Raw genomic sequence first — 24,007 nt, 5'->3', positions numbered from 1 at the left:
TTGAACGTTAATTATTGTAATGCACATATGTGAGGTGCTAGATAATAAAAGGTTCACTGTATTAATAGAGTTATACTGTAGTTGGAGCCTCCCAGTTGACTGGGTTATCTGTTAGAAACCATTTTTAACAAGGTTCTTTTGGAATCTGGCTATCTTCTTCCTTTTCAAAACTAATTTCTGTGCTATATGAAGAACTATTATAAAGAGTTTCAAATATAGTTAGGGATCTGTGTTTATGTTCTCTTAAACATTATAAACAATGTTAATAAAAGCATCAGAAAGTGTAGAAGTAATAGTAACTTGCCCTGATTTGGCCTTATTCACCCCATCTATAAAGTACTGACTCTTCAGAGGTCAGAGATAGTGACTGTGTGTTTAATATTTCAACCTTTTATTTCTGTTAATATGTTATTACTAATAACTTGTAATTTATTTAGTATCCATTATATATTGGCATACTAAATTTTTTGTGTAATTTCTTTAGTCCTAAGTAAACGAATCAACAAGCAAACTTACAAGGTTTTATCCCTATTTCACAGATAAAGAAACTGAGTCTTGGAAAGGTTGTGTGATTGATATAAACCATATAGTCACAAATGAAGTACCTAGAAACTGGTGTTTTTTCCATTATAATCTGCTTATGGGAAGTAAAAATTACAGTGATTATCATTAACATATTGTTTTACCTATATGCTTTGGTTATTACATTTTCCTTGTTTGTATCTGATTAATCCTATACAGATACACCTTTCTTTCAGAAAGGAAATATGGCAAAATTACAACTTGCATAAATAAGTTTGGGAATGACTTTAAAATTTGCTGTTAAAGGAAAGTTGTTACTTTACAAAGAAAGCTACAAGGTTCTTTTAAATTTTGAGCTCCTCTATATAGTTAGAATAGGATTTTATTTTTTAAATAAGTAAAACAGTTTGGGAATGGAATAGAATTTATTGCTCAATATAGTATGCAGTTTTTAGTTATTTTCATATTTTCTTAAAATGTATGGCAAATTATTTATTTAATAATTGTTATAATAGTTTCAAATCAATTATGAAGGAAAGGCAGGGAAGACTATAAGCATATTTCCAAAAACTTCTATAACATAGCATTGCTGATTATTAATATTTAATTCTTAATTGACTTTAAAAACAAGTAATAGAGGGGCAACATATATACTATGGAGCATGAAAAAAATGAAGTTAAAAAAGTTTAAATATATAAACAGATTGTGCTTACCAAGGAATCTTTATCTTGATACAAGCATATTATTGTGAGATATATCTAAATTTGTGCTATGTAGTTTATCAAGATACTTTATAATTTTTTAATTATTTGTTTCCTTCCCTAATGGTATCCTGGTATTTTAAGAAGCTATTTATGTTAATAAAATAAAGATGTAAGATTATCGTTATGAAATAAAAATTTTGAGAATGTAGAGTTCTGTGCAGCTATATACTAAAAATATCCTAGATTTTACAACTATGCATACAGCAACTTTTTCGGTTTTAAAATGCATAAAACATAATGAAGAGACTAGTTTTTCTTAAGCAGGCTATAAAATGAATACCTTTGAAAAGAAAATTTTAAAGTGTTGGTGAAGATTAATTTTTAAAAATGATTTAAAACATTGTTTTAAAGTTAAGTTTAAATTTAAGTTTTTCTTAAATTTAAAAAATCATAAGGGGGCAGGCAGTTGTGGCTCGTGGCAGAGTTCTCAACTGCCATGCTGGAAACCCGGGTTTGATTCCCGATGTCTGCCCATGTTAAAAACAAAACAACAACAAAAAAAAAACATAAGGAAGCTAATTTTGAAATAATACATTAAAACTTTTAGGGGATAACTGTACTCATTACTGGATAAAAATGTGCAGTTTTATTAAATGATGTCTGCCATATACGGAATAGTTAATAACAGGCTAATATCGCTGCTGCTATGCATATGCATTAAATATTTAATTTGCACAACAGCCCTGTGAGTACTATTATTACCTTGTATTATAGATGAAGAAGCTAAGTCTTTGGAAAGCTGGGTCATTTGCTTAAGTTCATACTGCTAATAGAAGAACAAAGTTTTAAAAAAAAAAGAAGAACAAAGTTTTAAACCTAGGTCTGACTTGAAAGCTCATATTCTTAACCACTTCATTATAGTGCTTTTATGTTAAATGCCTGTATTGATTTCAAAACTTTGAAGATCTCACTAAAATCAGGTATAATTATAAATTAAGGAAATGTAGTGGTTGGTTCTTAAAATACAGCACCAGATCAGAGGTGACCTAGATACAATTAAGAAGACTTAGCAAAAATTTCAATAAATCATTTAGTTCTTCCTCCTTTAGTCAAACAAAATGCAACTTAGATACATTAAATCGCTTATCCTTTTCTTTGAGACCTTACTTAATATTTACTTCTGGGTCTAATAATTCATTATGTCAGAATATTATGCAACTTAAATTTCTGTTTGCCTGGAGATGGAAAGCAGTCATCTTTCATTTAAGCTGTACATCATTTTAAAGAATGACTACCAAGTATAGAAGTTGAGCCAATCTAGGAAATGCTTAATTGTCCAAATTTCAAACTTTGAAGGTTAAGTAAGGTATTATGGTATAGCCTCAGAAAAATGATGGAATCTGGCAAAAGATATTACTGCCGTATTTGGTAAGCAATTTTAAGAGCAGAAACAGGGAAACTTTTCAGATGCTTTTCAAGGACTTACCTATTGAAATTTTTCCTAAATTGGCATTGAAGAGAAATGGAATATTATGTATTTTCAAAAATATCAGTATTTAAATAGCATTTGGAAAATGTTTTCAGAAATTAGTAGATCATTGTTAGACGCTCCAAATGATAATATCAATTTAAAAAGTACACAAGAAGTCTTTTCTACATTGAAGCAATCAAGTAGCAATGAATATTGGAAATCCAAAAAACTGCTTTAAGAACTAGACATCACATTATGTCAATTAAATTGTTTTTCCATTGACTTATGTTGTAATTTTAAGACTCTTTTTTTTTTTTTTCATTTGGCTTTGTAGTTGCTCTTTTTTGTGCTTCCTAACATTTTAGTTCTGGACCCCCTTAATCCTATCTGAAGTAGCATATATTTTTCTTAAACACATAAACACAGTGGGAAAGCTCTCTTTTAAAGGAATTCTTTGTTGAAATCTTTCTTAAAGGAAAGGATCTTTTGCAGTGTAAATGATTACCCAAAAATGGGGATTTCTTAAAGATAATTGAAATTCTTAATTACTATAGCTTCTTTTATGTGCATCATAATTTTTTCTTAGGTTTGGAGTTAGTTCTTTTTCAGTTCTTTCTCACTATGCATGACATGGCCGTTTTTGTGTATGACCATGAAAAGAGAAGACTGACAAATTGTTGGTTCAAGGTCATTGAGCGTTGTAGTGGGTCTCAGAAGTCTTCAGTTTTAATGTCACAATAGCTGACCTTTTTCTTTAAATTATTGAACAAAATAAAATACTTAAAGGATTTTCAAATAGCATTAAACTTCAAGTAAGAAAGTGACTTTTCTATTTGAACGTTAGTTCATTAATTGAATGCTTAATTTCAGTAATTGTGCTAGGTACTAGGGATCAGAATTTGTAAGCTTTCAGAGCAGAAGCTATTCAACAGGTACCCACTTGTATTTTCCTTGTCATTTGAGCTTACATTATACCTTTTGTTTAATTTTCCAGGATATATTATTTAAATTTTATTGCTTTATATAATGTCCTAAGCCAGTTTATCCTAACAGGTAAGAGACAAAGTGGAGGTAGAAGCAGTATCTCTGCTCTTCCTTCTGCTTTTACTCTTTATTGCGAATTAAGACTTTGCTCTAATTACTCATAATATTAGACTAGACAATTAGGATTTCTGTTTGAGTTTTATAATGTCATACTACATCTATTGGAAACGTAAGGAAAAGTCCCAAGGTTAGGAGTTTCAGTTTTATGAATCATGGCTATAATAGGGTTTTTTCTTCTGCGAGGTTGTTAATTACTTCTTGGCAGTTAAAAATTATTAATAGAATTATATATAATGGTGTCAGGAAAGGATATTTTTACTTCCTTGTTTTTTGTTTGTTTGTTTTCACTGTTTTTTGAGGAATATCATTAAATAGGTGCACTACCATATTTCTCTGTACTACCATTTAGTTATTTTGGGAGTCTCTATTTTTTAACCTTGATGTTACTAATTGGTACTTTATAAACCTAAGGTTGATCTATTAGATAGTTGGGAATCTAATTTTAGTTCTCATTCTGTTAACTTTACAAATTGCTTAAAAAAATCCATGTCTACTTTGGTGGCAAAGGGAAAATACAGAGAACCATTCTTGATGGCAGTGTGTGAATTACTGTAGAAAGATTATTTTCCAACACATTGGATATGTATTACTTGAGAAGCTCTATAGTTCATTTAATATATTTCAGATCTAGAATTTGCTGCTAATAGAGGAAAGAGTAAATATTAAAGTGAATGGCATAACATAGGCAAAAAAAATAAGTACCCTTTAGTATTCTTTCTAATAAGTGTCTTGTTTGGGCTTGGATTACAGGAGAATAGTATCCTCCTTTATTATTATCATGGTAAAAGTTTGCTGGAATATTGCTTGCTGGTATATTTCCCGTCTTTCTCCTTTTACCTAACCCAGTGCCCTCTTTGTCTTTTTAAGTTTAATTCATGTTGAACATCTATCTTCTCTTCCCTCTAGGCTACAAAATACAAACACAAAAATAAAACAAAACACAATCTTAAAATCAGTGTAAGTACATTCACATATTGAAGTTACTTTTAAAGCCTTTGAGAAAAGTTTTAGAAAAATTTAGAAAAAAAGTCTTTTGCTTACTGATTAATATAGTCTTCATAAAGCACAACTGCGCCTCTTAGAAATAATTAAAAAGGAAATCTATTTATAAAGAAATCTATATATGATTGGGTGAGATCTTGATATGCATAGTAAGGCTTTATTTTTGAATTAGAAAATCTTTTGCAACCATAAGGGTTCATTGTTTAACTGGGTGATATGCCCAGACCAAGGATTTATAATAACTTGACTTTTCAGGTACTTCCTGGCCTATTCCAAACATTGTGTGAAACCTTGAGTGGAAGAAAATCTTCAGATTTCCAAATTGCAACATAAAGAAAATTTTTCCTTCTTGAGAGAGCCTTAGATTACAATTTATGAAATTTTGTATATGTTTTAAATGGCTTTACATTTTTCCCTTTTCTTTTTGACAGGAATCTTTTAGTCCTGCTATCCAGCTGCACCTTGTACATCAAGCTCCATGTAATGTTCCTCCTTACCTCTCCAAGAATGAATCAAGTCTCGGGGACCTCTTACTGGGCTTTCTTAAATATTATGCTACAGAATTTGAGTAAGTGAAACTTTATATAAGTGAATGCTAAAAATTTGATCAGAAGCTGCATTTGTCAATTACAATGCTGTAAAGTTGTCTATAAGTGTGTAGTTTATAAAATTTAGTATCTGTAGAGTTCATATTCCTCTCTAATAAAAAAATTATAGTTCAATAAGCTCAGTTTCTCTACTGATCCCATTTTATGTTTGGCTGTCTCATTCTATAATTTCATTCTCTTATAATTGGCTCTAGTGATAGGATTAAGACCCATCCTGATTGAGGTGGACTCAACTTAGCTGAGGTAACCTTATCAGAAGGTTCTTTTTACAATGGGTTTATACCCACAGGAATGGATTAGATTTAAGAATATGTTTTTCTAAGTAAATAACAGTTTCAGACTGGCACATTACCCCAGTAACACCTTGCATTGGTGTGTGGTACCTTTGCTATAACTGATGAAAGCGTACTTTAAAAATTTCTATTTTGGTACCATATTATATACAACCTAACATTTCCCCTTTTAACCACATTCAGATACATGATTCAGTCCTGTTGATTATATTCACAATGTTGTGCTACCATCACCACCATCCATGACCAAAATATTTCTGTTGTCCCAAGTAGAAACTCTGTACAGTTTAAGCCTTAAGTACCTATAGCCATTCTGTACACCATCTCTTAGTAACCTATATTCTAAATTGTAACTCCATGAGTTTGCTTATTTTAATGATTTCATATCAATGAGCGTATACAATATTTGGCCTTTTGGGTCTGACTTTTATTAGTCAACATGAGGTCATCAAGGTTCAGCCATGTTGTCGTTTCTATCAGAACTTCATTCCTTTTCATGGATGAATAATATTCCATTGTATGTGTATACCATACTTTGTTTATCTATTCACTAGTTGATGGGACACTTGGGTTGCTTCCATCTTTTGGCAGTTGTGAATAGTGCCACTATGAACATTGGTGTGCAAATATCTGTTTGAATCCCTGCTATCAATTATTTTAGGTATATATGTAGAAGTAGGATTGCCAGGTCATTTGGTAATTCTATACTTAACTTTCTGAGGAACTGCCAAATTGTCTACCACCATTTCACGTTTCCACCAGCAATATATGAGTGTTTCTGTTTTCCCATAACCTCTCCAACACTTGTAATTTTCCAGTTTTTTAATAGCCTTTCCAGTGGGTGTGAAATGGTATCTCATTGTGGTTTTGGTGTGCACTTCCCTAATGGCTAATGATGCTGAACATCTTTTAATGTGCTTTTTGGCCATTTGTATATCTACTTGGAGAAATATCTATTCAAGTCTTTTGTCCATTTTGTAATTGGGTTGTTTGTCTTTTTATTTTTGAGTTGTAGGATTTCTTTATATATTCTGGATATTAAACACTTACCAGATATGTGCTTTCCAAATATTTTCTCCCATGATAGGTTATTGTTTTACTTTTCATGATAAAGTCTTCTGATACACAGAAGTTTTAGATTTTGATGAGGTCTCATTTATCTACTTTTTCTTCTGTTGCCTGTGCTTTGGTGTAAAGTCTAAGAAACCATTCCCTAAAGCAGGATCCCAAAGATGCTTTCCTATGTTGTATTCTCAGGAATTTCATAGTTCTGGCTCTTATATTTATGTATTTTGTGCTGGTTTGAAACTGTCCCATACCTCAGGAAAACCATGTTCTTTAATCCTCATTCAGTATTGCTGGGTGGGATCTTTTTGATTGTTTCCATGGAGACGTGACCCACCCAATTGTGGGTGTTAACTTTTGATTAGATGGTTTCTATGAGGTGGATCTCCACTCATTCAAGGTGGAGTTGTTTATTGGATCCCTTTAAGAGGGAACCGTTCTGGAAAAAGGAGAGTGCTGACAGAGCCTACACAGCCAGAGACCGTTGCAGATGCGGAAGGAAAACACCCCCGGGAAGCCTTATGAAATGAGGAGAGAAAACTAGCAGATGTCGCCATGTGCCCTCCCAACTCAGAGAGAAATCCTGGACTTCATCAACCCTTTCTTTGGAGTTAAGGTATCTTTCTCTGGATGCCTTAATTTGGATATTTTCATGGCCTTAGAACTTGTGCTGGTTTGAAAGGATGTATTGTACCCTCGAAAAGCCATGTTTTAATCCTAATCCCATTTTGTAAAGGTAGCTGTTTCTTCTAATCCCTATTCAGCACTGTATGTTTGAGACTATAATTAGATCATCTCCCTGGAGATGTGACTCAATCAAGAGTGATTGTTAAACTGGATTAGGTGGAGGCATGTCTCCACTCATTCAGGTGGGTCTTGATTAGTTTGTGGGAATCCTATAAGAGAGGAAACATCTTGGAGAAAGCAGCAGATTCAGAGAGAGCAGAGAATGCTGCAGTATCACGAAGCAGAGAGTCCACCAGCCAGCAGTTTTGGAGATGAAGAAGGAAAATGCCTCCTGCGTTGCTTCGTGGACCAGGAAGCCAGGAGAGAAAGCTAGCAGATGATGCCATGTTTTCTACGTGCCTTTCCAGATGAGTGAGAAACCCTGACTGTGTTTGCCATGTGCCTTCTCACTTGAGAGAGAAACCGTGAATTTCAATGGCTTTCTTGAACCATGGTATCTTTCCCTGGATAGCCTTTGATTGGACATTCCTATAGACTTGTTTTAATTGGGATATCTTCTCGGCCTTAGAACTGTAAACTCGCACCTTATTAAATTCCCCTTTTAAAAGCCATTCTGTTTCTGGTATATTGCATTCCAGCAGCTAGCAAACTAGAACAGATGTTGGTACTGGAGAGTGGGGTGCTGCTGCAGTTTGCAGATACCAAACATGTTGAAACGGCTTTTTAAATGGTTAAGGGGAGGAATCTGGAGGAGCTGTGAGAAGCCTGATAGAGAAGGCCTAGAATGCTTTGAAGGGACTGTTGGTAGAAATGTGCATTCTAAACCTACATGTGACAAAGCTCTAGTCAGAAATGAGGCATGTATTATTACAGACTGGAAGGAAGGCGAGCCTTGTTTTAAAATGCAGATAATCTGGCAAAACTGACTAGTGGCTTTGGCTGGAAGGCAGATTTTAAAAGCCATGAACTTGGATATTTAGCAGAAGAGATCTCCAAATTAAATGTCAAAAGTGCAGCCTGGTTTCTCCTCACAGCTTTTAGTGAAATGCAACAGGAAAGAGATAAGCTGAGAACTGAACTCTTGGATACAAATAAACCAGAAATTGAAGTTCTGGAAAATTCTGGGCCTCTAGAAAGAGCGACCCCAGAGAATAGTGCCCCACATGAGGATTTAACCAAATGTGGAACCAGTCAGCCATTTCAGAGAAAGCCAGGATTGGACATGTTGTTATCCAGGAAGGACTTGAGGAAATTCCTTATGTCTGACGGGCATGATCCGAGGCTACTGCATAGAAAGCCAATGAGAGTGTTGTGGGATCTGTATAAAGAGAACCACTGCCAGTCAGGACTGAGAGGGACAGAGAAGGGACACATTGAAGGAAAAATAACTTCAGAGGCAAAACCATGGAGGCTGTAAGCAGGCGGAGAGGGTGACTTTGCCCTGAAGGCAGTGGGTGGGCCTTCTACCTCATTGCAGTGGAAGAGAGTTGTGCCACCTCAGGCCTTGGAGAGGATGAAGCATATTCCTTGGGGATTGGGGAGAGCCTGGCTGCCACCAGGAGAGGTTGAGTTTATGCCCCGGAGAAGGCGGAGAGCCTGGGTTTGGCCCCAATGCTTGGAAAGGGTGGAGCCAAGAAAAAGGTGGTCTTCCCAGTGTCCCCCAAGGTTGCGTTCAGAGAGAGGCAGGCCCCTGCATGGGCCTTTGGAAAGGGTGGGACTGCTGCTTTCAGAAGCCCCAAAGATAAATAATTCTCAGACTTTGAAATCTTATGGATTTTGCCCTGTGGATTTTTGAAACTATAGGTTCAGTGACCCCTGTCTACTTTCCTCCCTATAGAAATCGTGTATGTATCCTATGAGTGTTCCTCCTTTGTATGTTGGCAGCACATAACTTGTTTTGAGTTTTTATAGGTCCAGAGCCAGAGGAGAACTTTGCTTTAGAACACACCATGCCTGTAACTAACTTTGATAGGAGTTTGTACTGTTTCTAACTTTGTATTTCATTTGTATTGCTACTGAAATGGTTTAAGGATTTCTGATATTGTCATAGAATGAATGTATTTTGTATATGGGAAAAACATGTCTTTTTTTTAGGGTCCAGAGGGTAGAATATGCTGGTTTGAAAGGATGTATGTACCCTAGAAAAGCCATGTTTTAATCCTAATCCCATTTTGTAAAGGTAGCTGTTTCTTCTAATCCCTATTCAGCACTGTATGTTTGAAACTATAATTCGATCATCTCCCTGGAGATGTGACTCAATCAAGAGTGGTTATTAAACTGGATTAGGTGGAGGTGTGTCTCCATCCATTCAGGTGGGCCTTGATTAGTTATGGGAATCCTATAAGAGAGGAAACATTTTGGAGAAAGCAGGAGATTCAGAGAGAGCAGAGAATGCTGTAGCACCATGAAGCAGTGAGTCCACCAATCAGTGATCTTTGGAGATGAAGAAGGAAAATGCCTCCTGGGGAGCTTTGTGAAACAGGAAGCCAGGAGAGAAACCTAGCAGATGACACCGTGTTTTCTACGTGCCTTTTCAGATGAGTGAGAAGCCCTGACCATGTTTGCCATGTGCCTTCTCACTTGAGAGAGAAACCCTGAACTTCATTGACTTTCTTGAACCAAGGTATCTTTCACTGGGTGTCTTGGATTGGACATTTCTATAGGCTTGTTTTAATTGGGACATCTTCTCGGTTTTAGAACTGTAAACTAGCAACTTATTAAATTCCCCTTTTAAAAGCCATTCCGTTTCTGGTATATTGCATTCCAGCAACTAGCAAACTAGAACAGAACTGTAAACTTGCAACTTAATAAATTCCCTTTTTAAGAGCTGTTCTGTTTCTGGTATATTGCATTCCAGCAGCTTACGAACTAAAACAGATTTGATCCTTTATCAGTTAACTTTTGTATATGGTGTAATATAGGTCCACCTTCATTCTTTTGCAAATGGAGATCCAGTTTTCCCAGCACTATTTTTTGAAAAGACAATTCTTTCTCAATTGTTTGATCTTCACCCTCTTATCAAAAATCAGTTGTCCATAAATATGAGGGTTGATTTCAGAGCTCTGAATTTGATTCCATTGGTCTACATGTCTGTCTTTGTGCCAGTACCATGCTGTTCTGATTATTTGTGGCTTTGGAATAAATTTTAAGATTGGAATGTCTAAGTCCTCCAACTTGGTTCTTCTTTTTCAAGGTGGCTTTGGCTATTCAGGACCTCTTACCCTTCCATATACATTTAATGATTAGCTTTTCCATTTCTCCAAAGATGGTTGTTTCTTACACTGTTTTAGTTGTCTTAGGCTGCTTTTGCCAGGAGGGCAAATTCTGGGAGGGTGGGTACACTGGAGAGGAGTTTCCCAAGTCAGTCTCATCAGCTGGAACAAGACCAGGGACCCACTAAGGGAGTGCTGTTTGGCTACAAACTGCCTTGGAGAGTGGATGAGGGAGGGGCCAGGTAGAGCACCAAGATCTTCTTCCATGGCTCCTCCAAATTGTGCTTTCTTGAGCTGCCCAGCCAATGCAGCCCTTCAGCTATCCTCCATAGCTCTGAGGAGGCCTACTGTCTTTAAGTCTCCTCTATCGTCTTTGCGTGGGGTAGGCTGGAACAGCAGCTGCCCCCAGAACCAGCCCCCAGGGATCCGTAGTAGCTTATTAACAGTTGTGAGCATCAGTTGGCCCATATGCAAACCAGATTTGGGGAAGGGGATTTTTTTAATCTACATTTTTAAAAATGTAAATGCTATTTTAGAAAAACATCAAAGGAGGTCCAAGATGGCGTCTTAGTAAGGTACATGCGTCTTAGTTCCTCCGACTCCAAATCAACTAATGGGTGAACAGAAACAGTACAGAACAGCTCCCGGGGCTACAGCAGGGAATGGACACACAGCGTAACCCAGTCTGGGCTGGTTAGTCTGACTGCGAAACTCGGCTGCGGTGAGTGAGATCCCCGAGCGGCGGGCGATTTCCCGAGCAGCCGCAGCTGCGGCGGTCCGAGCTAATCCCTCCCTCCTTCCCGGGCTGGCTGAGGGACGCGGAGAGACAAGCTTCCCAGCCAAGGCGGCCGGCGCCACACTTTTGCGGGCGGCTTCGAGTCTCGGCTTCGAGTCCGCGACTACGAGTCTCGCATCAGAGGGCTATCCAAAGTCTGGGCTGGCAAGTCTGATTGCGAGACTTGGCGGCGGCGAGACCCCCGAGCAGCCGCAGCTGCGGCGGTCCCAGCTAATCCCTCCCTCCTCCCCGGACTGGCTGAGAGACTCGGAGAGACAAGCTTCCCAGCCAAGGCGGCCGGCGCCACACTTTTGCGGGCGGCTTCGAGTCTCGGCTTCGAGTCCGCAGCTACGAGTCTCGGATCAGAGGGCTATACAAAGTCTGGGCTGGCAAGTCTGACTGCGACTCTTGGCTGCGGCGAGACCCCTGAGCAGCGCGTGATTTGCCGAGCAGCCGCAGCTGCGGCGGTCCGAGCTAATCCCTCCCTCCTTCCCGGGCTGGCTGAGAGTATCGGAGAAGCAAGTTTCCCAAGCCGAGGCAGGTGGCGCCCTTCTTCTGCGGGCGGCTTCGAGTCTCGGCTTTGAGTCCGCGGCTACGAATCTCAGATCAGAGGGCTATCCAAAGTCTGGGCTGGCTAGACTGACTGCAAGACTCGGCTGCGGTGAGACCCCCGAGCGGCGCGCGATTTCCCGATCAGCGGCAGCTGCGGTGGTCCGAGCTACTCCCTCCCTCCTTTCCGGGCCGGCTGAGAGTATTGGAGAAGCAAGTTTCCCAAGCCGAGGCAGGCGGCACCCCTCTTTTGCGGGCGGCTTCGAGTCTCTGCTTCGAGTCCGCGGATACGAGTCTCGGATAGGAGGGCTATCCAAGCAGCGGTAGCCCCCCCCCATGGGAGGCTTCCTGGTCCGGTGGGGAATCCCCCAGGCCCGCTGCAGCCCGCAACCAGCCACAGGGTCCCCTCAAGCCGCGGCAGCTGACGCCCCCACCACGCGCGGCCCCTGAACCAACGGAGAGAATTGGATCCGAAATCCCCAGGCCACGGAGATCGGTGACTGGGGGAGACCCATTCCAAACACTTGAGACAAACGTGTGCCACGTGCGCCACATACTGGGCAAGATAAGAAAAACAGATCCCAGAGATTTCACAGAAAAATATTACAACCTTGCTGGGTCCAACACCAAGAGAAATCTGAATAAATGCCCAGACGCCAGCAGCAGAAGATAACTGTCCACGCTCAAAAGATTGAGAATATGGCTCAGTCAAAGGAACAAACCAATAGCTCAAATGAGACACAAGAGCTGAGACAACTAATGCTGAATATACGAACAGAAATGGAAAACCTCTTCAAAAATGAAATCGATAAATTGAGGGAGGACATGAAGAGGACATGGACTGAACATAAAGAAGAAATAGAAAAACTGAAAAAACAAATCGCAGAACTTATGGAAGTGAAGGATAAAGTAGCAAACATAGAAAAAATAATGGATAGCTACAATGATAGATTTAAAGAGACAGAAGATAGAATTAGTGAATTGGAGGATGGAACATCTGAATTCCAAAAAGAAACAGAAACTATAGGGAAAAGAATGGAAAAATTTGAACAGGGGATCAGGGAACTCAAGGACAATATGAACCGCACAAATATACGTGTTGTGGGTGTCCCAGAAGGAGAAGAGAAGGGAAAAGGAGGAGAAAAACTAATGGAAGAAATTATCACTGAAAATTTCCCAACTCTTATGAAAGACCTAAAATTACAGATCCAAGAAGTGTAGCGCACCCCAAAGAGATTAGACCCAAATAGGCGTTCTCCAAGACACTTACTAGTTAGAATGTCAGAGGTCAAAGAGAAAGAGAAGATCTTGAAAGCAGCAAGAGAAAAACAATCCATCACATACAAGGGAAACCCAATAAGACTTTGTGTAGATTTCTCAGCAGAAACCATGGAAGCTAGAAGACAGTGGGATGATATATTTAAAATACTAAAAGAGAAAAACTGCCAACCAAGACTCCTATATCCAGCAAAATTATCCTTCAAAAATGAGGGAGAAATTAAAACATTCTCAGACAAAAAGTCACTGAAAGAATTTGTGACCAAGAGACCAGTTCTGCAAGAAATACTAAAGGGAGCACTAGAGTCAGATACAAAAAGACAGAAGAGAGAGATATGGAAAAGAGTGTAGAAAGAAGGAAAATCAGATATGATATATATAATACAAAAGGCAAAATGTTAGAGGAAAATATTATCCAAACAGTAATAACACTAAATGTCAATGGACTGAATTCCCCAATCAAAAGACATAGATTGGCAGAATGGATTAAAAAACAGGATCCTTCAATATGCTGTCTACAGGAAACACATCTTAGACCCAAAGATAAACATAGGTTGAAAGTGAAAGGTTGGGAAAAGATATTTCATGCAAATAACAACCAGAAAAGAGCAGGAGTGGCTATACTAATATCCAACAAATTAGACTTCAAATGTAAAACAGTTAAAAGAGACAAAGAAGGACACTATATATTAATAAAAGGAACAATTAAACAAGAAGACATAACAATCATAAATATTTACGCACCGAATCAGAATGCCCCAAAATACGTGAGGAATATACTGCAAACACTGAAAAGGGAAATAGACTCATATACCATAATAGTTGGAGACTTCAACTCACCACTCTCATCAATGGACAGAACATCTAGACAGAGGATCAACAAAGAAATAGAGAATCTGAATATTACTATAAATGAACTAGACTTAATAGACATTTATAGGACATTACATCCCACAACAGCAGGATACACCTTTTTCTCAAGTGCTCATGGATCATTCTCAAAGATAGACCATATGCTGGGTCACAAAGCAAGTCTTAACAAATTTAAAAAGATTGAAATCTTACACAACACTTTCTCGGACCATAAAGGAATGATGTTGGAAATCAATAATAGGCAGAGTGCCAGAAAATTCACAAATACGTGGAGGCTCAACAACACACTCCTAAACAACGACTGGGTCAAAGAAGAAATTGCTAGAGAAATTAGCAAATACCTCGAGGCGAATGAAAATGAAAACACAACATATCAAAACTTATGGGATGCAGCAAAGGCAGTGCTAAGAGGGAAATTTATTGCTCTAAATGCCTATATCAGAAAAGAAGAAAAGGCAAAAATTCAGGAATTAACTATCCATTTGGAAGAACTGGAGAAAGAACAGCAAGCTAACCCCAAAGCAAGCAAAAGGAAAGAAATAACAAAGATTAGAGCACAAATAAATGAAATTGAAAACATGAAAACAATAGAGAAAATCAATAAGGCCAGAAGTTGGTTCTATGAGAAAATCAATAAGATTGATGGGCCCTTAGCAAGATTGACAAAAAGAAGAAGAGAGAGGATGCAAATAAATAAGATCAGAAATGGAAGAGGAGACATAACTACTGACCTCACAGAAATAAAGGAGGTAATAACAGGATACTATGAACAACTTTACGCTAATAAATACAACAATTTAGAGGAAATGGACGGGTTCCTGGAAAGACATGAACAACCAACTTTGACTCAAGAAGACATAGATGACCTCAACAAACCAATCACAAGTAAAGAAATTGAAGCAGTCATTCAAAAGCTTCCTAAAAAGAAAAGTCCAGGACCAGACGGCTTCACATGTGAATTCTATCAAACATTCCAGAAAGAATTAGTACCAACTCTCCTCAAACTCTTCAAAAAAATCGAAGTGGAGGGAAAACTACCTAATTCATTCTATGACGCCAACATTACCCTCATACCAAAACCAGGCAAAGATATTACAAGAAAAGAAAACTACAGGCCGATCTCTCTAATGAATATAGATGCAAAAATCCTCAATAAAATTCTAGCAAATCGTATCCAACAACACATTAAAAGAATTATTCATCATGACCAAGTAGGATTCATCCCAGGTATGCAAGGATGGTTCAACATAAGAAAATCAATTAATGTAATACACCATATCAACAAATCAAAGCAGAAAAATCACATGATCATCTCAATTGATGCAGAGAAGGCATTTGACAAGATTCAACATCCTTTCCTGTTGAAAACACTTCAAAGGATAGGAATACAAGGGAACTTCCTTAAAATGATAGAGGGAATATATGAAAAACCCACAGCTAATATCATCCTTAATGGGGAAAAATTGAAAACGTTCCCCCTAAGATCAGGAACAAGACAAGGATGTCCACTATCACCACTGTTATTCAATATTGTGTTGGAGGTTCTAGCCAGAGCAATTAGACAAGAAAAAGAAATACAAGGCATCAAAATTGGAAAGGAAGAAGTAAAACTATCACTGTTTGCAGATGATATGATACTATACGTTGAAAACCCGGAAAAATCCACAACAAAACTACTAGAGCTAATAAATGAGTATAGCAAAGTAGCAGGTTACAAGATCAACATTCAAAAATCTGTAGCATTTCTATACACTAGCAATGAACAAGCGGAGGGGGAAATCAAGAAACGAATCCCATTTACAATTGCAACTAAAAGAATAAAATACCTAGGAATAAATTTAACTAAAGAGACAAAAAACCTATATAAAGAAAACTACAAAAAACTGCTAAAAGAAATCACAGAAGACCTAAACAGATGGAAGGGCATACCGTGTTCATGGATTGGAAGACTAAATATAGTTAAGATGTCAATCCTACCTAAATTGATTTACAGATTCAATGCAATACCAATCAAAATCCCAACAACGTATTTTTCAGAAATAGAAAAACCAATAAGCAAATTTATCTGGAAGGGCAGGGTGCCCCGAATTGCTAAAAACATCTTGAGGAAAAAAAACGAAGCTGGAGGTCTTGCACTGCCTGACTTTAAGGCATATTATGAAGCCACAGTGGTCAAAACAGCATGGTATTGGCATAAAGATAGATATATCGACCAATGGAATCAAATAGAGTGCTCAGATATAGACCCTCTCATCTATGGACATTTGATCTTTGATAAGGCAGTCAAGCCAACTCACCTGGGACAGAACAGTCTCTTCAATAAATGGTGCCTAGAGAACTGGATATCCATATGCAAAAGAATGAAAGAAGACCCATATCTCACACCCTACACAAAAGTTAACTCAAAATGGATCAAAGATCTAAACATTAGGTCTAAGACCATAGAACAGTTAGAGGAAAATGTCGGGAGATATCTTATGAATCTTACAATTGGAGGCGGTTTTATGGACCTTACACCTAAAGCAAGAGCACTGAAGAAGGAAATAAATAAATGGGAACTCCTCAAAATTAAACACTTTTGTGCATCAAAGAACTTCATCAAGAAAGTAGAAAGACAGCCTACACAATGGGAATCAATATTTGGAAACGACATATCAGATAAAGGTCTAGTATCCAGAATTTATAATGAGATTGTTCATCTCAACAACAAAAAGATAGCCAACCCAATTACAAAATGGGAAAAAGACTTGAATAGACACCTCTCAGAGGAGGAAATACAAATGGCCAAAAGACACATGAAGAGATGCTCAATGTCCCTGGCCATTAGAGAAATGCAAATCAAAACCACAATGAGATATCATCTCACACCCACCAGAATGGCCATTATCAACAAAACAGAAAATGACAAGTGCTGGAGAGGATGCGATGAAAGAGGCACACTTATCCACTGTTGGTGGGAATGCCAAATGGTGCAACCACTGTGGAAAACAGTTTGGCGGTTCCTCAAAAAGCTGAATATAGAATTGCCATACGACCCAGCAATACCATTGCTGGGAATCTACTCAAAGGAATTAAGGGCAAAAACTCAAACAGACATTTGCACACCAATGTTTATAGCAGCGTTATTTACAATTGCAAAGAGATGGAAACAGCCAAAATGTCCATCAACAGACGAGTGGCTAAACAAACTGTGGTATATACATACGATGGCATATTATGCAGCTTTAAGGCAGGATAAACTTATGAAGCATGTAATAACATGGATGGACCTAGAGAACATTATGCTGAGTGAGTCTAGCCAAAAACTAAAAGACAAATACTGTATGGTCCCAATGATGTGAATCGACACTCGAGAATAAACTTGGAATATGTCATTGGTAACAGAGTTCAGCAGGAGTTAGAAACAGGGTAAGATAATGGGTAATTGGAGCTGATGGAACAGACTGTGCAATAGGACTAGATACAAAAACTCAAAAATGGACAGCACAATAATACCTAATTGTAAAGTAATCATGTTAAAATACTGAACGAAGCTGCATCCGAGCGATAGGTTCTTGTTTTGTTTTGTTTTGTTTGTTTTGTTCTTATTATTATTACTTTTATTTTTTTTCTCTATATTAACATTCTATATTTTTTTCTGTTATACTGCTAGTTCTTCTAAACCGATACAAATGTACTAAGAAACGATGATCATGCATCTATGTGATGATGTTAAGAATTACTGATTGCTTATGTAGAATGGTATGATGTCTAAAAAAAAAAATGGTCAGCACAATACTGCCTAACTGTAATGTAATTATGTTGGAACGCTGAATGAAGCTGCATCTGATCTATAGTTTTTTTTTGTTTTTTTTTTCTTTCTCTTATATATTTTTGTACTTTTTATTTTTATTTGTGTTTTCTCTGTGTTATCACTTTATTTCTTTTTCTGTTGTCGTGCTATTTCTTTCTCTAAATCGATGCATATGTACTGAGAAATGATGACCATACACCTATGTGATGATATTAAGAATTACTGATTGCATATGTAGAATGGATTGATTTCTAATGTTGTGTTAGTTAATTTTTTTTAATTAATAAAAAAAATAATAAAAAAATAAAAAAATAAAAAAAAAACATCAAAGGAACTTTTTAGATTTATGGAGCTAGGACAGTTAAATACGGTACCTGAACCTTGATTGTAATCTGATTGGCCAGGGTGGGAGAATGGGAGTGATCTGTAAGAGACATTCAAATTACTGTTAATTTTCTAAATGCTGTTGGGGTCTTAAAAGGTAAAGAAAGACCTTATTGTTAGAAAATATATGTCAAAGGATATAGAAATGAAATTTCATGATGCCTACAGTTTAACAGTTGAAAACACATACACACACTCAAGCAAATGTAGCAAAATGTTCTTAGTTGTTTGATACAGAAAGTTGGATATATATTTTCGTTTTTCTCTGTTTGAAATTTTTCAGAATATAAAAATGAGGAAAAAATATTAGATTAGGGATGAGAAGGAATTAATATAGGAGTCTAAGAAAGAAGGATTGTCGAGATAGAAGGAAGGCTGATAGAACGTGGAATCCTGGAATCTAAGGGGTTCTTTCAGAGAAGAGGGGGTGATTACCTGTGTGAAATGTTTTTGATAAATCGTAAGATGAGAACCAAATGCTGACCACTGGATTTAGCCACTGGAGGCTATTGGATCCTTGACAATAGAAATTTCTGTAGCATAGTGGGGGTAAAAAGCATGATTGGCATGGGTTTATGTGAAAACAGGAAGAAATAATTAGCTGTGGATAATCTAGCTAACTCTCTAGAACAGATTCTTTTTAAAAGCAAGAAGCAGAGAAACAAGGAAGAAGCTGGAAGGTTAAGTGGAGTTGAGTTTTGGATTTTTGGTTTTTTTTTTTTAGAGAAGAAAAATAATCCACCTTACCATGATGGCAAAATTGATGATACGAGGGAAAGACCTAATGAATTGCTGGACCAGTATTCTTATGGAAGTGAGAAAGGTTGGAATGTAGAGCACACATAGAGTAGGAGTGTAACCAATTCATTAATAGTGAGAAAACAATATATGGGCACAGAGGAAAGTAGGTGAATAGATGTGGTAGGAGATAGTGGAGATTTTCTTTTGACTGATTTGGCCTTTTTTTGTGAATTAGAAAGCATGGACATCAGCTGGGAATGATAATGAGGGAAGAATTGTGAGAAGTGAGAAGAAAGAATGAATTGTCATGTAGGAGCGTAAATTAACTATGAAATATACTATTATGGTTGGTGTGACTGAAGGGTCCTTTTGAACTGAACGATAATGAATTTAAATTGAAACCAGTCGGCATGGTTGCATCATTTTCTCAAGCCATTTTCAGTTGTGTAGGAGAGCATTGGAATAGACGAAAGATTTAATTAGGGTTTTGTTTCCACCAAGTTCAGTGAAGCAAGTGTGGGTAGAGACTTGAAGGTGTGTACAAAGGAGTTATTTTAATAATTGACCATGGACAGATTGCATCAAATTCAATCTTGAATATGTGGGCACAGGGATACCTATTAAACACCCAGGTGGCAGTTACCAATAGTTAGTTGTAAATGTTTGGCCTGAGGCTGAGTAGTAAGGTCAGAGCTGGGAAAAGGAAATAGGAAAGAAATACCAGAATATTGAAACCTAGGGCAGGTACTCTAGCATTAGAAGTTTGAAAGAGCAGAGCCCTGATAGACATTAGCATTTAAATGTTCAGGCAGAAGAAACGGAGCCTGTCAAAAGAAAATAAAATTCTAGGATTACAGTAAAGTTTTCTCTCTGCATATGACATTTAAAATCCCTAACAAAGTTCTATTTACTTCTCACCTTTTAATAATAAAACAAAGTTATACATATTTGCTCATGTAATTCGACTAGCGTTAGTATATTTATAGCTATATAGTATTTGACCCGTCATTTTTACTTTTTTGGAATTAAATTTTTTTTTGTAATGTAGCTCAAGACAACATTTCCAACTTAATCAATCTCAGAATACCTTTTATTGGTTAAAAAAAAAGGCTAACAGAGTTAATAGATGAGTACTAGTCAATTATCATTACTGAAGAATAAAAGCAAAACGTACTAATATAGTCAGTAATCTCATGTTTATGTTCAAAAGATTATTTTATCAAATGTGCCAAAGTGTTAAAAGTTGGTAAATATGGGTATCTGGGTAGGGAGTATATTGGAGTTCTCTATTATTTTTGCAACTATCCTGCAAGTTTGAAATTTCAAACTAAAAAGTTAGAAAAGATTATCGCTTTAATTTTTTTCTGAAACATCCCTTTTCTACACACTTTGTGTCTTATTTTACACTTTAATTTTTGAGAAACAGCAGGTTTTCACATGGCAAGCAAATTGTGGGAGAGAATAGATTACTATGGTAAAGTACTTACTTTGGGGCCTGTGTGTTTTAAAGAATAAAATATTTAGGAAAAATATTTTTAAATCACCATTTAAATTCTACATTTAAATTTCACCTCTATGAGTAAAAAGAGTATTAAAAGTTATGTATGATGTTTTAATGATTTGACATATTTAATAATTTAGAAATATTTGAAAGTTCTTTGAAAAATGCAATAAAGTCAGTCTAAATGGTAGTAATTTAACATCTTTTTTTTCTGCTTGAAGTACTTGAAATGATATAGTCATTTAAAATAACTGCATTATATAGGTTGATTATATATTGAAATTTAAATATACCTGGTTAGGGATGATAAATAAAATAAATATAGATAGTGTCACATATTTCTCTGTGACCCAGTTTAGAATCAAGTACTGGCATATAATATAAATTCAGTGTTGGATTTAATAGAAATACAGTGGTGAGAATTGAATTCCTTTGATTTAGGGAAGTAAAATTTGTAATTTATCAGCAGAATACCATATTTCAATATACTAAACTCTTCTGAAAGAAAAAAATCTTTTAAAAATAATGTTTCCAGTTCTAAATCTGCAAATTCAGTTGGCCTGTAAATTGACATTAGAACAAAGTAGTCTTTAAAAAAAATTTCACTGGTAAAATTTTTGTTCCTGGTATAAAGTAAAGTAGCACAAATTATAATTCTATACTTGTTTGGTCCTCATATTTGGTTATATAACTCTCCCCTGGCATTGTAATTTTAAAGAAAATCTTGGAAGTACAGTTGGAACAATAGAGTAGAATGCTTCTTTTCTTTTCTCAAATCATACAAATAAAGAAGCCCTGAACAAAAATCACTTAATGGGCCAGAAAACAACATAAGAAGACTCTTTCTCTCTTAGCACATAAATAAAAAAAATTCTCATTGGATTGTTAATAATGAATATAGTTCTTATGTTTTTTTTGCTTACTAGCATTTTCTTATTTTTCTGTTTCTTCTGTCATTCAGTAAATATGTATTGAATGCCTCGTATGTAGTAAGCAACTAGGTAAACAGTGAAAAAAATAGATAAGTATCTTGGCATCTTGAAGTTTTCATTCTACTTGGGAGGAGACAGTCAATAAATAATAACAAATAATAAACAAACAAGTTGTTATATGATGATAAATACTATGAAGGGAAAAATCAGTTAGGGGAAAAGGGGTTTTGATGCTGAGGGTTAAGGCAAGTTTCAGTACTATAAGAAAAATCAGGTTATGCCTTATATATGAAATGACAAAAATTATAAAAGGGGAAATTTTGAAAATAGTTGACATGACTAATGTTTTTATTCTTATAGCTGGAACAGTCAAATGATTTCAGTTCGTGAAGCCAAAGCCATTCCAAGGCCTGATGGTATTGAATGGAGAAATAAATACATCTGTGTAGAAGGTAGCTTACCCATAACCACTCTATTTATTATTCAGTTATCATTGTGGTACTGAGAGCGTTACTTGAGTAATTTCAACTTGTATTTCAATTAAAAATAATATGTTTATGTTCTAACGTGATTTACAAGTATTTTATGTAATTTTAGTTTCATTTAATTTTTTTATGATTTCAAATACTTTAATTGTAAGAAATGGTCAGACAAATATTGAGACATTTAATCTTTCCAATTGGTAAGATTTATGTATTAATCATTGCTTGTGGTTGATTAAGACTTAATTTTATTACTTACAGATGTGAGAAAATAAAATCTTCTTAAGCTGATTCTTATATTGAAATAAAATGAGTTCTTTCTTTTTTTGGTGGTGATGGGTGCATGATCTGGGAAAAAATGAGTTCTTTTATACTTAAAATATTGATACTTACTGCAAGCTAGATTTTTATGAATAGAACCTGATTTTACTTTCAAAATTAGGTGATCTGAAAAAAATCTATTCTCTAAAATTAATTTATGTGAAGTTGAATAAATGAGCATTTTCTTTGAGTTGGTGGGAAACTGATTTTCAAAACTGATAAAAGAGGCATTATCTAAAATTGTTATAGATGACAATTTGAAGACCTTTGTAAATCTTGAAGTAGAAAAGAATAAAGGGTTTAGAATCAACATTTGTAGAAAATATTAGAATTAGAATATTTTAATCTCGGATTATATGTGAGTAGTGAATTAAATCTGCTTTGGTGGTTGGTTTGCTTAAATTTCTCAGCAAGTGTATGGTGTTTTAGTGTATATTTATTTAGTGGGTATATACGTGTGCTCTTTTGAATATTAAAGACTGTTGTAAAGTATGTTTGTGATGTGATCCAATACAGTTTGAATATGGTCTTATTCTAAAAAAAAATAGCAGTAGTGTGACAATAAACTTTTTAAAATAGCTTTTTTAAAAGAATAAAAGATGAACAAATAGATTCCTTTAAATATGGGCCTGCTTAGATTATATGACATATGTTAACTTCCCTATCTGATTTTCTATTCTTTCACATTCTTCCATGCCTTTCCTTTCACTTACCATTCCTCTTTCCGGCAACTTCAGTCTTTTTTCCTCCAGTCCTCCCCTTTCAGACTATAGGCATACATAGATCTCGTCCTTGAAAAAATGCTCTTTATTTGATCCTCCTGGCTCTTATGAGTCCTTTTTTTTTCTCTCTCTCTCTTTTTCAGTGCCAAAATTCTTAAATTTCTAGTAATTTTACCTAATGCTAGTATGACTCCACCCATCCCATCTCACTCCTTATGCTTTCAGTTATCCCCCTTTCCTCATTATTATCTTCAGTTTCCTTCTCCTCTTCTAGGTTATTGCTTTCTTTCTCTATATATGGGCTCTTAGCCTTGTGAGTGGAGAGTAAGTGGAGTGGGTGTTTGGATATGTAAGGTGGATATGTTGGGAAAACACACACACACACACAACAACCCTTAACTCTTCCTTTTTCTCCTTCCTATCTTTTCTACTTTTCTGTTTTTCTCTCTTCTTTTACTACCAAATTTCTTATACAAGTTACTGTTCTCAATGTTAGCTTTTCATAAACCATTTACTCACATTGTATCTCTCTGTACTCTGTCTTCCATCTTCAAAAGTATTAAACCAGTATGTATTTATTGAATGAATTTTCATAGGTTGTTGATGTTCCACCTACTGGACAAATCATTGGGTTTTGGTTTCACTGTTCTTTGTCTTTCTATGATATTTGACATTGACCACTTCTCTTGGATACAGTGTTGTTGTTTTTTTCCATAATTCTTCATGAAGTTATCTTTAACTTTTTATTCCTTCAAGCGTAGGTCCTTGAATGTCTATGTCTATCTCTTTGTAATTCTTCAGAAATCTTTCCTGCTTTTATGATTTAGATTTCACATACTTTTGCTGATATCTTCCATTTTTTAGTTAACTCACTTGAATTCTCTCTCCCTTATTTTATATTTTATATTGCTCTATTAAGCTATATTCTAGATGCTTAAATCTATTAAGGTATTATGTTGAACCATATGAAATTGCTGTTTATATAGG

The 24,007-nt window shown here is 36.0% G+C and overlaps 1 protein-coding gene across 2 annotated transcripts in view; it reads left to right on the top strand.

Moving 5' to 3' along the window:
- The window catches only part of TENT2 (terminal nucleotidyltransferase 2), a 73,268-nt gene that overhangs the window by 47,940 nt on the left and 1,321 nt on the right, over nucleotides 1-24,007 (top strand). For both annotated transcript variants that reach the window (XM_077139330.1, XM_077139329.1), the window contains exons 12-13: nucleotides 5,236-5,372; nucleotides 21,856-21,947. In XM_077139330.1, the coding sequence (XP_076995445.1) occupies nucleotides 5,236-5,372; nucleotides 21,856-21,947 (229 nt within the window). The remainder of the gene's footprint in view (nucleotides 1-5,235; nucleotides 5,373-21,855; nucleotides 21,948-24,007) is intronic.

The sequence above is a fragment of the Tamandua tetradactyla genome, chromosome 21 (genome assembly GCF_023851605.1).
Source record: "Tamandua tetradactyla isolate mTamTet1 chromosome 21, mTamTet1.pri, whole genome shotgun sequence".
NCBI lineage: Eukaryota > Metazoa > Chordata > Mammalia > Pilosa > Myrmecophagidae > Tamandua > Tamandua tetradactyla.
Note: the sequence above shows the minus strand (reverse complement) of the source record. Positions and strands in the feature narration are given on the sequence as shown.